At 42.4% G+C, this 16,722-nt stretch overlaps 1 protein-coding gene across 5 annotated transcripts in view; it reads right to left on the bottom strand.

Annotated features, from left to right (window-relative positions):
• LARGE1 (LARGE xylosyl- and glucuronyltransferase 1) overlaps window positions 1–16,722 on the bottom strand; it is a 705,604-nt gene that overhangs the window by 94,215 nt on the left and 594,667 nt on the right. For all 5 annotated transcript variants that reach the window (XM_060190108.1, XM_060190109.1, XM_060190106.1 and 2 more), the window contains one exon: window positions 14,291–14,416. In XM_060190108.1, the coding sequence (XP_060046091.1) occupies window positions 14,291–14,416 (126 nt within the window). The remainder of the gene's footprint in view (window positions 1–14,290; window positions 14,417–16,722) is intronic.

Here is a 16,722-nt window from a genome sequence, read left to right as displayed (position 1 = left end):
TTTACAGTACAGTCTTTGACACACTGACATAAACCTTTACCTCCCCATGATAGGTGTCTAGGTGTCTGGTAGATACTTGCTCCCCCAGCCTAGTGCCTCCCCTCCCCTGGGACAGGTATTTTATTTATTTATTCATCTACCAAAGTACTGCTCACCCTTGGCTTTTGGTGGTGCCAGGGATGGAACCTGGTACCCCAGAGCCTCAGTCATGAGAGTCTCTTTGCATATCCACTATGCTCTCTCTTCTCTGCTTGGGATAGGTATTTGAGAAGCAATGGTGTAACCCCTTTGTCTGACTGCTCATCATGTGGTTCACTGTTTCTACCTTCCATGTGTTCTTCCAGCCTTCTTCATGCAACCTCTGTACCCACACTCCCAGAGAATGTTTAGGGTGTTTGGATCAGCACAAAAGGAAAGATGGAGTTTGGGCATCAAGATTTAGGTGAGATCTCCTTCCAGAAACCCCTCCAGGATACAGACTGTGTCATACTTCTAACTTGACGGCCCACCCAACCTTGTTCTCTGAACCCCATTAACATCATTAAGCCAAAGCACTTAGCAGACTGTAATGAGACTTTCTTTTTAACTCAGGGATTACTTCTCACTAGTCTATGAATTCATGAAGGCAAGAACTATAGTTTCCTCACCTCTGAGTCTCCAGTAACTCTTACAGTATTCAGGATTGGGCCTTCTTGCAACCTTGTGGCTCTGGAAGGCCTACCTTCTCTAATAATCCACTAGTCATGTGGGGACTAGAAAATGGTTTCAAAGACTCTTTCATCCTCCCTTCTCTCCCCCCTTTGGCACATGCCCCTAAGCTGGTCTTCTAAGAGTCTGTGCTTCTGATTAAGAGATGAAAGGAGGTTCTTTTGGGCCCTTTAAGACTCAGCGAGGGAAGGCTGAGTCATCAAACTTTAGGACCGAAAAGAAAAAATGAAAGAGCGAAGGTCTTTGAAACACAAATGGCTGAGGCAAAGTCAAATGCATTTCTGTGAAGCACTCAAGGGTCTGCCTGAGAGCAGGCCCAAGAATAATGGCCTCCATTTCACTGCAAATGTAACTGAACCTAGGAGAGGTTAAGTGATTTACTCAAGTCCTTCGGCGGGTAAGAGGCAGAACTGTCATTAGAATTTACAGAATTGCTTGGCTCCAAAAAGTCTATATCCATTTTCTGCTTCCTTGGTAAAACAATTCATTCCTTTGGAGCTTCTCTTAGCCAATCTCTGCTTGGCACAAAGTTTTCTGTTGCCATTCAGGAAAAACTTGAGGCTTAGTGCTAGTACGTTTTTCTAGAAGAATCTGGAACCAAGTGTGAGCCTACTTACTTAGTTGTATGCTTGCCTTGAGTGAGCTGTGTTTGTTATCAAATATACTTTGAAATGCTTAATTTTTTAATATTTTATTTATTTATCAATGAGGGATAGGAAGAGAAAGAACATAGGAAGACATCACTCTGGCACATGTGGGATTGAACTTAGGACCTCATGCTTGAGAGTCCAATGCTTTATCCACTGCGCCAACTCCCAGACCACTGTTATCAAATATAATTTAATGCCACATGTGTTTCTAATGTAACTAAGTCCTAATTTAATTAGGTGAGTGAAAAGAAAAAAGCTGCTATATTCATGAAAAGTAAGCTAAGATGCTCTGGAAAAATTCAACACAAAAAAAGTCCCTGAAAACTGTCAGATTAACTTTGGATGACTACGAAAGAAGTGGGAGAGGAGGGAAGGACTGGGTAGGTGACTCAGCAGTAGGGTGTTTCTGTGCATGCCTAAAACTCTGGGTTCATTCTGTGGCGCCCCATGAAATGATAGAGCAATTTTCTGATCTTGTTCTCTCTCTCGCGAGGAAATTATTTTTAAAAAAGAGTGTGGAAAATGAAAAAACTAAGGACCATCTTTCAAATGCTCCTTTTTTATTGCCTTCTCCTCTCCTTCTTAGATTTTTATTTATTTGTGAATATGAGAGAGGAGAGAGAAAATCAGGGCATAACTCTGTTGTGTGTCATGCCAGGGGTGGAACTCCGGACCTCATACTCCTTAGTCCAATGCTTGATCCACTGTGCTACTTGCCAGTTGCTCAACACTCCTTTTTTTATTGCCACCAGAATTATTGCTGAGGCTCTGTGCCTCCACTCCTCATGGACTCTTTCCCTTTCTCCACCCCCCCTTTAAAATCGAGGGGGAGACAGACAGGGGAAGAGCACTGCAGAGAGAGGAGAGACATCATAGTATCACTTCACCACTTACGAAGTTTCCCTACACAGAAGCTCCCTTGTGGCAGCTGGGTAGCTCAAACCCAGATGCTTGCACATGGCAAAGTGTATGCTCCATTGGGTGAGCTATCTCCATGCCTCCTTTTTGAGCATCTTTAGGTGTGGCTCCACTTTCAAGTAAAGTTATGAAAGACATAACAGGAGGAGGTTACAGATATGCAGCATTTTTCAGCAGAGAAAAAGAGACCAGTCAAGGGGAACTGGTTGTGGGGATTTCTGCTTTCACTAATATTTCCAGCCAGCTGACCCAGCACAGGTACTCCATGTGCCCCAGGCTGGCTACACTTTGGAGCAACAGTGAGATGGAGTTGAGAGTTCAGGGCACGTGCATTTAGTGTTCAGGCAGGACCATAGACAAAGATAAAGGATGGGAGGAAGAAAAGAAGGAAGATGACAAAGATAAAGCTTTACCTAGAACTGGAGGTCCATGTTGCTCTAGAAGGATCTACAAATGACCTTAGACCAGACTGCTGGACTCTTGAAAAATACTCACACACTAGTACTGACCCAAAAGAGGGACTTCTTCCTGGGCAGACGACCTCATTAATGTGTCCTGGAACCCCACCTCTCCAGAGCCCTACCCCACTAGGGAAAGATAGAGGATATTTGAACTAAACTTGATTTGACTTAATTTTTATGGTTTTCTTACTTGGAAAAATTTAAAAAATTTTTTTACTGGGGGGCATCAATGGTATAGTAAACAGTAAGCACAGTTGTTGGTATATACATAACATTTCTCAGTTTTCTGCAAGACACTCTCACTCCCTGCCTAGCTTCTCCTCAACCATCAGCACCAGGACCTGAACCCTCTTCCCAATGCACCCCCCTTCACCCCACCCTGAGTCCTTTACTTTGATGCAATACACCAAGCTCAGTCCAGTCCAAGTTCTGCTTTTTGTTTCCCTTTCTGTTCCTATTTCTCAGCTTCTAAGAGTGAGATTATCCCATGTTCATTTTTCTCTTCCTGGCTTAATTTACTTAACATGATTCCTTCATGCTCCATCCAAGATGAGGTGAAGAAGTGACTTACTTCATCATTCTTCTATTGTGCACACAGACTAGGCTGCCAAAGAGAGCTCTGGTATTGTTTTGTTTGACAGGTTCACAGTGACCATAATTCCACGGCTATCTAGCACGGCTGTTGTGCTGCCATCTGTCACACCAGGATGTGAGCTCCAGGGCTCTGTCTGTTCTGCTTCCCTTAGTATCACAGGGTGCCATGGCAGTGCCCCAAGCACAGGGAGTAACCACTCAGTACACTGAGCAGCATGAGTACACTGCCAGGTAGATGTGATTCAGGCTTAAGTGGAGGCTGAGCTTCGCTGGTGTCTATAAAAGGTCTAAGTTAAAAACTCATAAAAGAAGAGTTTCCTCTAATTTAGGTTGCCCATTCATTTCCTTTTTTGCTTGTTTGTTTGTTTGTTATGCTACCAACTGAAAGCTCTCAGATAGAATGCCAAATAGCCTGGCTTTTCCAAGAGACTCAAACCCATCCTCCTAAGAGTAATTGGTTTCACAAGACACCTGCCAAGGAACCATCCCCAGCTCCCTCTCTTTACATTATGTCATATATAGTCATTGAGAGAGAGAGAGAGAGAAAGAGAGAGAGAGAGAGAGAGAGAGAGACCACAGCATCTAAACTTCCTTTAATGGGGCCAGGTTTGAACCTAGGTCACACATATGGCAAAAAAGCACACTAACCAAGTTAGCTTTTCACTGGCCCTATGATTTGCCATTTTTTGTTTGCCTTTTAAAAGTTCTTTTTAAAAATATTTTACTTATTTATTGGATAGAGACAAGAAAAGGAATCAAAGGGAAGGAGGTGAGAGACAGTGACACACACACACACACACACACACACACACACACACACACACCTGTAGCACTGTTTTACCACTTATGCAACTTTCCCTCCTGAAGGTGAGGATTGAGGGCTTGAACCTGTGTCCTTGTGCATGGTAACAGGTATGTTCAACCAGGTGTGCCACTGCCTGACCTCATGATTTGCCATTTTTAAAATTTTTTTCCCTCCAGGGTTATTGCTGGGGCTTGGTGCCTGCACTATGAATCCACTGCTCCTGGAGGCTATTTTTCCCATTTTGTTGCCCTTGTCATTGTCGTTACTAGTATTGTTGTCGTTGCTGTTGTTGTTGGATAGGACAGAGAGAAATTGAGAGAGGAGGGGAGATAGAGAGGGGGAGAGAAAGACAGACACCTGCAGACCTGCTTTACTGCCCATGAAGTGTCCCTTCCTGTAGGTGGGGAGCCATGGGCTTGAACCCAGATCCTTACCACAGTCCTTGCACTTTGTGTGCTTAACCTGCTGTGCTACCGTCTGACTCCCTACTTTGCCATTTTTTAAGGTCATAATTCTGTACCACTAAGTCCAGTTATTCTGTCCCACAATTATCACTACTATCCATCTCAAGAACATTTTTACTGATATCATCTTCTACTGAATCTACTGAATGGGATACATTGGATCGACCTTCTCGTGGTACATCCCGTGAGTACCCATTCATTGGGGAAACTGACGATCCTTCCTAGCCGACTGAATCCACATGAATCCCAGTCACTTTCAAAGCCAGCAACAAGCAGCTCCTGACAGCTTTCAACCTGACGCTGTTGACTGGCTACAGAAGAAGGGCAAACGCTAGAAGAAGAACTGAATCTCTACCACTAAGCACATCGTCTTCTCACCACCGCCACTACCCCCACCTCGGCAATGACTGTGCTTTGTGCCCTGTCTCTATGAATTTGACTATTTTAGCTATCTCTCATAAGAGGTGCAATATTTGTTCAGCTCTTGCTTATGATGGTATCAGGGAACTGAACCTGTTTCAGGCATGACAGTATTCTGCACAACCATTATGTTACCTCCCTGGCTATACAATGTTTGCTCGTTTGTGTTTGCCTTATTTCCAAGGTTCATTCATGTTTTAGCACATGTTAGCTTGTCCCTCCATTTTGAGTCTGCTTTTTGTAGTTGCATGGATCTTTGTGGAAGCTACTTGATATTATTTTTATATGCAAAAGAAAATGACTTAAACATTTATAAGACCTCTGTTTCTTTACCTGATCAAGTAATGTTCTTTATAGTAAAGAGACAGGCATTACTTCACTCTGCTGTCACTGGTTCACTGACTGCTGAACCTGGGGGATTTTCTCAGAAAGTCACCTAAATCTTGATTTTTGACTAATTATATCCAAGCCCTGGGGTGTAAAATATGCAATTCTTTTATTTTACAATAAAGTGCCAAAGTGTGCTTCAGATTTGGTTTGTTCCACTTACACTCCTAATAACAACATAGAAAGAGTTCTTATGATTAAATCAGACTTGACATTAACACTTCCAATATGGTGGCTATGATAATATTTGTGGTCTTAATTTTTACTTCTTGAATTAAGAAAAAGGTTGTACATATTTTCAAGTGCTTATTGGCTATTTCCTCTGCAATTCAGTGAAATGACTTTACGTCTTTTACTTTTTTCTTCTTGCTTGTCATGAGAGGGTTGTTTTTTTTTGCATTTTTCTTTATTAGTCTTTAGTTATACACCAAAAAATATTAACAATGCCAATATGATGGGGTTATTATTGATTTCAATGCCTGTTGAATGTATTGATCCTTTTAAATGTCATTTTAATTTTTTTAAGTTTTTTATTGGGGGATTAATACTTTACAGTCGACAGTAAATACAATAGTTTGTACATGCATAACATTTCTCAGTTTTCCACACAACAATACAACCCCCACTAAGTCCTCTGTCTTTTAAGTGACTTATTGAATTAACTTCGTACTAGTCTTAGGGAACAGGTTATTCTCCTAAGTGTATATATCTATATGTATATAAATTATTTATTTATTTTATTTTGCCTCCAGGGTTAATGGGGCTTGGTCCTGCACTATGAATCTACTGATCCTGCAGGCTACTTTTTCCCTTTTGTTGCCCTTTTTGTTTATCGTTGTTGTTGTTGTTATTATTATTATTGTCATTGCTGTCATTTTTGTTGGATAGGACAGAGAGTAATCGAGAGAGGAGGGGAAGACAGAGCAGGGGAGAGAAATATAGACACCTGAAGACCTGCTTTACCACTTGTGAGGTGACCCCCCCGCCCCCGGTGGGGAGCTGGGGCTGGAACCAAGATCCTTAAGGTAGTCCTTATGCTTTGCGCCATGTGCACTTAACCCGGTATGCCACTGCCCAACCCCCCACATTTCACCTTTTAAAATCTCTAGTCCCTTAGAACCACTTTTGTGCATGAGATAGAAATTCCTTTTCATTTTATTCTGTGGATAATCAGGTGTCTCAGCCCCATTTGCAAACCATTACATCTTTTCTTCAATGGTTAAAAATGCCCCATCCACATACCAGATATCCATGAATGTGTGGGAACTTATACTCTTTCCTTTTTTTTTTTTTTTCCCTCCTCCAGGGTTATTGCTGGGCTCGGTGCCTGCACCATGAATCCACCGCTCCTGGAGGTCATTTTTTTCCCCCCTTTTGTTGCCCTTGTTGTAGCTTCGTTGTGGTTATTATTATTGCCCTTGCTGATGCAATTTGTTGTTGGATAGGACAGAGAGAAATGGAGAGAGGAGGGGAAGACAGAGAAGGGGAGAGAAAGATCGACACCTGCAGACCTGCTTCACCGCCTGTGAAGCGACTCCCCTGCAGGTGGGGAGCCGAACACAATAAGCAAACATGCAGGAAAAGTTTGATGTAGGTTTCTGTGTATACATCTCTATTGTATGTCAGAGTTTTTGTAATGAACAAGTATTCAATTTTATCAAATAACTGTCCTATATCTGTTTGCATAACTATATAGCCTTTCTCCTTTAATCTACTAACACATGAAATGATGTTTTTGTGCATTTTTCCAATGTTAAATAATTCTTTTCTTTTCTGAGATAAACCCAATTTGACTGTGATGTACTATTTTCGACATGGATGGATCTAGTTTGTTAATATTTTTCTAAAGATTTTTTTTTACCTCTATATATTCATGAGTGAGACACATCTATAGTTCTCCTTTCTATTATTTTTTTTCATGGTGCTTGAACCTTGTGCATGCATGATTTCACTGCTCCTGAGTTACCTCTTTTATTTTTATTTCAAAGAACAAACTGTAAATAGAAAATAGAAGAGACATCACAGTATAGAAGTTATATTGTTTAGGAGATAATCAGAATGTTTATTCCCCCCCTAAGTCAGGTATGACATATTAAGCATTCTAGGAGTGCTCATTTCACATAGTTTTTAAAAAGTTTATTACTGTTATTACTTTTATTTACTACACCAGGAGTAGCTATATTTTATTTAATTTTTGCTACCAAGGTTATCACTGGGGCTTGAGGCCTGCCTTGCATGGCCATCTACCACTCCCAGTAGTCTTTTTATCTTTTTATTCTCCTTTATTTTTTCTGATACAGACAGAAATCAAAGAAGGGGACCAGGCAGTGGTGCATCTAGTTAGGCACACATAGTATTAAGCACAAGGACCTGTGCAAGGACCTGAGTTCTTCGAGCCTCCACCCCCAACCTGCAGCAGGAACACTACACAAATAGTGAAGCAGGCTTGCAGGGTGTTTCTATTTCTCTCTTCCTCCCTTTGAACTTTTAGGAATGTAACAAAGATTAAATGGAAGAAAAGTCTTCCACCTTGTGGATCTTTTACTCCATTTGATAAAGCAGAATTACAGGAAATTATGAGACTATTGTTGACAGAAGTATATTGAGGGGGGCTGGGTGGTAGCATACCTAGCAGAGCACACGCATTATTATATGTGCGGATGGGGTTCAAGCCCATTATTGTATGCCCACTGGGGTTCAAGTGGTGAAGCAATGCTGCACGTGTCTCTTTCTGTCCTCTCTTCTTCTATTTCTGTTTTATTCAGTTTCTGGGACTTGATGCTGGCACTATGAATCCACCGCTTCTAGAGACCACTATTTTTCCTCTTTTTTTTTTTTTCATTTTATTCATTAGGACAAAGAGAAATTGAGAGGGGATGGGGAGATAGGGAGGAAGAGAGACAGAGAGACACCTGCAGCCCTGCTTTACCACATGTGAACCTTTCCCTCTGCAAGTGGGGACCAGGGGCTTGAACCTGAGTCCTTGTGCACATGTGTGCCACCACCCAGCACCTCTATTGTTCTTTATATATCATCTAAAGTGATAACCTTGGCTCATACATTGTTCAGACTTTCATCTTTTTAGCATAACAGTTTACATCAGGCTCAACCTGACGCTGTTGACTGGCTACGGAAGAAGGGCAAACGCTAGAAGAAGAAGCATAACAGTAACGTTACAAACTTCCCTACGTGTTTGATTCATTCTACGGATTTTGACAGGTATTATTTTGATTTTCATCCAGCTATAAGCAGGTTTGAGTTTCAATTATAATTTTTATTTGGGACCAGGAGTAATTTAAGGGTAGGTTTTCAATTTTAATTAGATTTAAAAATATTTTGGTAAGTGGTTTTTAATTTAATTTTGCTTTGTTGAGAGAAATTCATTTATATATTTCTTTGACATGTGCTGATATTGGTTTTATTGTAATAGTTACTTTTTCATAAGGCCCCTTCCAAGTATAAGGAGAAAGTGTGTTTTCTGTTAACTGCCAGGTTCTTTATTGTTTGACGAATCAAGGTTTTAACCTTGTCTTTCAAACCTTTTATATTTTTAATCAGTTTTAGTCTCTTTGATTTTTCAATATTTGAGAAGCCTATGTTAAATAAGAAGCTGGGCAGAGGTGTATCCAGTAGGATCTGCATGTTACCGTGTGCAACGACCCAGAGTCAAGCCCCTGGTCCCCACCTGCAGAGGGGAAGCATTACACGTGTCTCTCTCTCTCCCTCTCTTCTTCCCTCTTCTCTCTTGATTTCTTTTTTTGTCTCTCCTCAAAAAAAAAATAAATAAAACTTAAAAAAAGGAATATGTTAACTATTCTGCTGTAACAGATTTGTCAATTTTCCTTTAAAGTTTTATTCAACACCACACACACAGACACACACACAAACACACAGTCCAGTTACTTGAAATGATAATTTCTCAAAGCAAGCACACCTCCCTTACTTCACATAAAGCCAAGATAAAACAGAGGGAGCAATCTCTATTGTCCCCATCTACACAATGGAATATTTAGCTACTGCTCTATTGAGGACATTAGTCTTCATTCAATGCAAGGGTCTCCTTTCTTTCTTTCTTTCTTTCTTTCTTTCTTTCTTTCTTTCTTTCCTTCTTTTTACAGAAACTCCTTTTTAAATTTTTTAAATTATCTTTATTTATTAATAAGTAAGTAAACAGCCAAAATCAAGAGGGAAGGTGATAGAGAGGGAGAGGGACAGAGAAATACCTGCAGCACTGCTTCACCACTCATAAAGCTTTCCCCCTGCAAGTGGGGTCCAGGGGTTTGAACCCAGGTCCTTGCACATGGTAACTCTCAACCAAGTGCACCACCACCTGGCTCCTATGCAAGGGTTTTCTAAGTGCCTTTCTTCTCATGGAGGCCATGCAGAACTTTCCCAATGACTAGTTTGTGCATAGGGTTTGTCTGACCTGATTTAGGCCAGTTTTCTCAGTGCAACTGATGACAGCATTCTCCTATTTTGAATAAAGAGTTATATATTTACCTACCACTAAACCAACTCCAGGCCTCCAAGCCTCACCCATTGCCCTTGGGAACAACTGTCAGGTCCACATGCTTTAGTTCACATGCTTTTGTTTCTTTTTTCAGATTCCTACTTTACCATAGCCTTTAAAAAAAAAAAAAAAAAATATATATATATATATATATATATATATTTTATTTACTTATTTATTTTCCTTTTTTTTTTTGCCTTTTTTATCATTGTTGTGGTTTTATTATTGCTGTTATTGATGGATAGGACAGAGAGAAATGGAGAGAGGAGGGGAAGACAGAGGGGGGAGAGAAAGATAAGACACCTACAGGCCTGTTTCACTGCCTATGAAGTGACCCCTGCTGTGCTACCACCCAACCCCCGGCCTCTTCTTATTTCATTTATTTTATAGGTTGCTTAACTATATTTTCAAAGCATTACATTTTTTTAAACTAGCATTTATTGGTGTTCATACAGGATTTGCTTAACTTTAATCCCCTTCCATTCTCTTGTGCCTACCAGTCCTGAAAACACCCCTGTAAATTTCATCTATTTTTCCTACATCTAACAGGTACATGACAGAATGGAGGGACTGCATAAATACTTATAGAAAGAATGAAGGATGCATGTTACTTCTGTTTTAAAATACTTTGGTATTTTTGCAACAAATATTACATGTGGTTAAAAAAATCTTTCAATTTTTAATTCATAATTTCACTCCTGGGAAGGTGGGAACTATTCATTACAGTACAGTATTTGTGAAAAATGGAAAACAATGACTGTAACAGGAATGGTTAAGTAGTGGAAGAATACAAACTTCCATGTGCATTATGACAATAAATAAAAGTACAATGCACATAGGGAGAAAAAAAGACTAAATTTGGAAAGCAAGGCTTGGATTCCTTTTTAAGACTCTGAATGACTGTGGTATGGTGGATGGGGGTTGAGCCCAATAGCATTGCACAGAAACATGATGCCCAAGGGCCTATGTTTGATCCCTGGAACCTCGTAGAACAGAGCAGAACAGCTCTCTGTCTTTCATTCTTTCTCCTAAAAAATAAATAAGTTTACAAAAATGACTGATAGTGCAGTGTCACATGGCAGTGGATAGCAACATTAGATGACATATACTATACGTGCAAGTATCTATTTTCTCTCTGGTACAGGCCTCAGAGAGGCACACACAGTTATCCAACAGACCTGGGGCCAAATCCTTGGCCCGTTGAGCTCAGCTCTCCATCCCTCCCCACTGGAGACAGAGCATTCTGGCACACCCTCTTTACTCTAGGATGAGTCATATGGTTCCTGTGGTCAAATGGACATTAGCAAAAAGGACTCAGAGCTTCCTGGTGGACACTAGAGTTTCTTGTCCTACCTTGTTTTGCCATGAGACAGGCCAAACTGGGCTGCAGATGGGACATGCCAGTCACTGGAGGATGAACCAAGCTGCCCCCTTCACTGGCCCTCTACCCTGAAACTGACCAGAGGCACTTGGGTAAGTCAGTGAGAAATCAGACAACCACCCAACTCTCCTGCAGACTCATCAACTATAGAAATGGTTGTTACTTTAAGTCACTGTCAGAAGAGTTTGCTCTGGGGGCCTGGCAGTGGTGGACCTGGTTGAGCACACACATTACCATGTACAAGGATCTGGGTTCAACCCCCTGGTCTCCAACTGCAGGGCTGGGGAAAGCTTCATGAGCACTGAAGCAGTGCTGCTGGCATCTTTCTTTCTCTCTACCTCTCTATCTTCCCCCTCCCCTCTCAACTTCTCTCTGTCCTATCAAATAAGAGGAAGAAAAGAAAATTTAAAAATAGAAGATTTGCTATGCAGCATTATCTGTGACAGGAGAGATTAAATACAGCCCGTCCTTTCTTTGCTTTTCTTGTTGCCACCAGAGTAATTCCTGGGGCTTGGTACTTGCACTACAAAACTATACAAACACTACTGTGCTTGGTGGCCAACTTCCTTCCTTCCTTCCTTTCCTTCTTTCTTTTTATTTTTGATAGAGACAGATAAATTAAAGGGAAAGGAGAGACCTGCAGTTTATCCTTCCTTCCTTCCTTTCTTTTGATGGAGACAGATAAATTAAAGGGAAGGGGGGGAGGGAGAGAGGGAGAGAGGGAGGGAGAGACCTGTAGCACTCCTTCACTGCTCACTGCAGGTGGGGGCCAGGGGCTTGAACCCTGGTCCTCATGCATGGTAATGTGTGCACCCTACCAAGTATATATCACCACCTAGCCCCTATATCCCACCTTTATTTTATTTTATTTTATTTTATTTATTTTATTTATTGGGGGAGATTAATGATTCAAAAAAATTACAGTTGTTGGTACTTGTGAAAGATTTCTCAATTTTCTGCAAAACACTCTCACCCCCAGACTAGGTCCTCCTCCACCATTATGTACAAGGACCTGAACCTTTACTTCCTCCTCCTTCCCCCAAGTCCTTTACTTTGGTGCAATACACCAACTCCAGTCCAAGTTCAGCTTTGTGTTTTCCCTTCTGTTCTTGTTTCTCAACTTCTGTTTATGAAGCGATCATCCCATATTTATCCTTCTCTTTCTGACATATATCATTAACATGATTCCTTCAAGCTCCATCTAAGAGGAGGTGAAGGTGAGTTCATTATTTAAAAAAAAATTTTAATATTTATTTATTTATTTTCCCTTTTGTTGCTCTTGTTGTTTTTTATTGTTATAATTATTATTGTTGTTGTTACTGATGTCGTTGTTGTTAGATAGGACAGAGAGAAATGGAGAGAGGAGGGGAAGACTGAGGGGGAGAGAAAGACAGACACCTACAGACCTGCTTCACCGCTTGTAAAGTGACTCCCCTGCAGGTGGGGAGCCAGGAGCTCAAACCAGCATCCTTATGCTGGTCCTTGTGCTTTGCACCATGTGTGCTTAACCCATTGCACTACTGCCCAACTCCCAAGTTCATTATTTTTAATAGCTGAGTAGTATTCCATTGTGTATATAAACTACCACTTCCTAAGTGTTATCTGTTATTGGACACCTGGGTTGCTTCCAGATTTTGGCTATTACAAATTGTGCTGCTATGAATATAAGTATACACAGATCTTTCTGGATAAGTGTATTTGGTTCCGTAAGATATATCCCCAGTAGAGGAATTACAAGGTCATAGAGTAGGTCCTTTTCTAGCCTTCTGAAAGTACTCCACACTGCTTTCCACAGTACACCCCATCTTTATACTAACAGGCCAGACTCTTGTATTTGGTGCTTAGAGACTAGTGATGGGGGATCAGGCGGTGGCACACCGGGTTAAGTGCACATAGGACACAGCGCAAGGACTGGCACAAGGATGCTGGTTCAAGCCCCCCAGTTGCTGGGGGGTCATCACTTCATAAGTGGTGAAGCAGGTCTGCAGGTATCTGTCTGTCTCTCTATCTCCCCCCTCCCCTCTCAACTTCTCTTTGTCCTATCCAATAAAAATGAAAAATGATCTCCAGGAGTAGTGGATTCATAGTGCAGGCACTAAGCCCCAGCCCCCGGAGGCAAAAAAAAAAAAAAAAAGACTAGTGATGAAGGCTCTCCTGTCACTATACCTTTTTCTTGAAGGAGAGTAAGATGTTCTTATCTCCTTCCACATCTACCTGTCATGTCACCTGTCACATTTTTTTTTTCTTTTGTAGTCACCTGGGCTTTCCTGCCTTCAGTTGACTTGTTTCAGATAGAGACAGACAGAAAGAGAGAGGGCACCAGAACAACAAAGCTTCCTCTGTTGCTGTAGGGGGCTAGACACAAACCTGGGTTCTCTGAATGTCACTGTAGGCACACTATCCAGGTGAGCTATCCTGCCAGCTCAGCACCTGGCAATTCCTCCCCCTCCCCCACATTTATCTCCTTACTCATTTTCCTCCTTTGATAAGCCACAGGGGACTTGAAAGCAGAAAAGTAGTGACTCATGCCCGTATCTACAGCTCTGGCAAAGAGTCCACCGTCAGCAGTATTTCTGTATGAATTAAATGAGTGGATTTTTAGGGGGCAGGGAGCCAGTTCCAATGGAAACATCCCAGCAGTGGGTAGCGCGATGAATAATCACACATGCAGGTACTTTGGATCAGAGGCTTTTGCTTTCCAGAAAGGAAGCCCCAACAAGAGGAAAGTGAAACAGAGCAAACAAACACACAAAAGAAGAAAAGCACAGTCTTGCTGCTTGGCTGTCTCCCTATCTCTCTGACCACACCATACCCTGGAAGCTGGGATTCATCCATCCCCTGAAGGGCCCTGATGAGGCACCCCCACCACCCCTACTCCACCGCCGCAGGCCTCCTCACGCTTCCTCTGATGCGAGGACACTCACGCTTCCTCTGATGCGAGGACACTCACGCTTCCTCTGATGTGAGGCCACCCACCATGACCAGTCTGTACCTTGAGATCAGACACGTCTCTGTAGCACTGCTCGGAGCGGGTATGGTCTGACAGTTGTACATTCCAGAAGCAGGGGAGCTGATAGACCAGGAAGGGGTTCTGTTTGATAACCGCGTTGAAAATATCCTGGGAAAATAAAAGCCAGAGAGACACAGTGAGGACAGGCAGGTGGGGGTGCTGTTTAAACTCTGGATCCCTCTTTCTCTGAGACCTTGTGCCAAGGCTTCTTCTTTACTGAGGTGAGGGGGCACTTCTCTAGCTTTTTATCTCTAGCAACCAAGCCAGGCTGTTTGGCTAGAGATGCAGGAATGCTCCATGCTGACTTGAAGCTCCAGGGCCACACTGGAGCCAGGGAATAGTCAATAGAGCTGCTTTTCCTCTGTTAGAGGGCAGTTTAGGGAAAGTAGGACCCCTCCCCCTGCACTCCGCATGAAGGGACCAGAGGCAGGGCCAGAAGCCCAGGGTGTCTGCATATCCTGCCCCAGCACTCCCACCTTCTCTGACTGCAAAAGCCACAACATGCAGATGGAGGCAGAGGTGGCACCTGGAGACAAAGGCTGAAGCACAGCCCCTGAGGGTCCCGCCCTTCCTCTGAAGGGACTAGAAAGCTGGGAAGACCAGGAGGCCTGGGGCCTTCCTTTCTCTCTTTCTCGAGGTCTATATGGCTTGCACTTCCTTCTCTTTTTCCATCCTTACTTTCTCCCCATAAATGCTCATCTTCTTCTTGAAACATGACTGGTTCTTTTGTGAGTCTTCCATGTAGAAGTCAGTTTAGAACCCCATGGGAGGGAACTGGGAGAAGGCCCCCTCTCCCCTTAGCTGTTCCCTCCTCCCTTTATACCTCCCCTGTCTCCACCTCCTTGCATGGTGTCCTCTATCTTGAATCTCCTGGGGGAGGAAGGGCATGGTGACAAGTTGTTCTGCTCAAACCAGGCATGAAGACAGATTACAGACCAGTAGCTAGCTCTTCCTTTAGCTTTGGGGGGACTCAGTGATGGATGTAGCTGGGCTCCCTTCAGCTGGGGTGCTGCTTCCATTTCCAAACCCAAGGATGCCTCTTTGGGGTGATTTCCTGAGTTCTCATGCCAGCCCATACTTATTAACTAGCTGCTGACAGGTGGCACTGGCAGATGAATGATGTTCCTTCCAGCAGAAGAAGGCTGAAGAAATGATCCTCACTGGACATGGACACACAACTGCTCGCTTCTGGGGCACACTCAAATCACTGTGACTTGACTTGAAATATGATGGTGGAGGACCATTTTCTCCTCAGGTTTAAAACAGTTACCTGGGTCATTATTTTTTTCATTTTTTTAAACAATTCTTTCATTAGATGCCATAGCTCATGTTGGAAGAAGGAAATGAGTTTGGGGCTGCTTGGGAAATACAGAATAATAACAATGTCAAAAAAACAAATTCTCAAGTAACCCTGGAGAGCTTCTTATTTCATCTGCACTAGAAAATTGCAAGAATTCAACAGGCAATGGAAGAGGGGCAAAAACATGGAGGCCAGACAACGCTTTTCCAGGGAAAGGCAAATGCAGAGATCCAGAGAAGTCATCTGAACATTTCAAGATGTTCCATAGGAACATAGTTCTTCCATAGGAAATTCCCATCTAGATTACTGGCCCTGCTAGGTCCCAAATCAAGGACTCAGAATGCTCCACTTCATAGACAAGTGAAGAAAAAAAATATTTTTAAATATTTTTTTTGTTAATGTTTTGGTGCAATTAATATGACTGGTTTCCAACAGCCTAGATTAAAAGTTGGTTTCTTGGGGCCAGGCGGTAGTGTAGCGGGTTAAGCGCACATGGTGCAAAGCTCAAGGACTGGTGTAAGGGTCCCAGTTCAAGTCCCCGGTTCCCCACCTGCAGGGGGGTTGCTTTACAGGTGGTGAAGCAGGTCTACAGGTATCTATCTTTCTCTCCCCCTCTCTGTCTTTCCTTCCTCCCTCGATTTCTCTCTGTCCTATCCAATAATAATAAACAACAAGGGCAACAAAAAGGGGGAAAAATAGCCTCCAGGAACAGTAGATTCGTAGTATAGGCACCGAGCCCCAGCAGTAACCCTGGAGGCAAAAACAAAACAAAAGTTGGTTTCTCCAACCTGGGGGTTTGTCTCTTCTATTTAAATACAGTCCCTTCCCCTTGGAGAAAAGGCCTCCAGTACAGGAGCTAAGCCAAAAACTGAAAAGATAGACTTTAGGGCCAGAGAAATAGCTCACTTGGATAGTATGCTGCTTTGCCATGTGTGTAACCCAGGTTTGAGCCCAGTACCCACTTCATTAAATGGAGCTTTGGTGTTGTGGTCACTTACTCTATCTTCCTCTACCGCAAAAAGAAAAGAAAAGAAAACCCTTGATTTGCCAGAAAGGCAAATTGAATCTTGTCTACGAAATGTGCTGTGACATCTTAGATTCTCAGGGAGCAGAG

This window comes from Erinaceus europaeus, chromosome 4, assembly GCF_950295315.1.
Source record: "Erinaceus europaeus chromosome 4, mEriEur2.1, whole genome shotgun sequence".
Taxonomy (NCBI): Eukaryota; Metazoa; Chordata; class Mammalia; order Eulipotyphla; family Erinaceidae; genus Erinaceus; species Erinaceus europaeus.
Note: the sequence above shows the minus strand (reverse complement) of the source record. Positions and strands in the feature narration are given on the sequence as shown.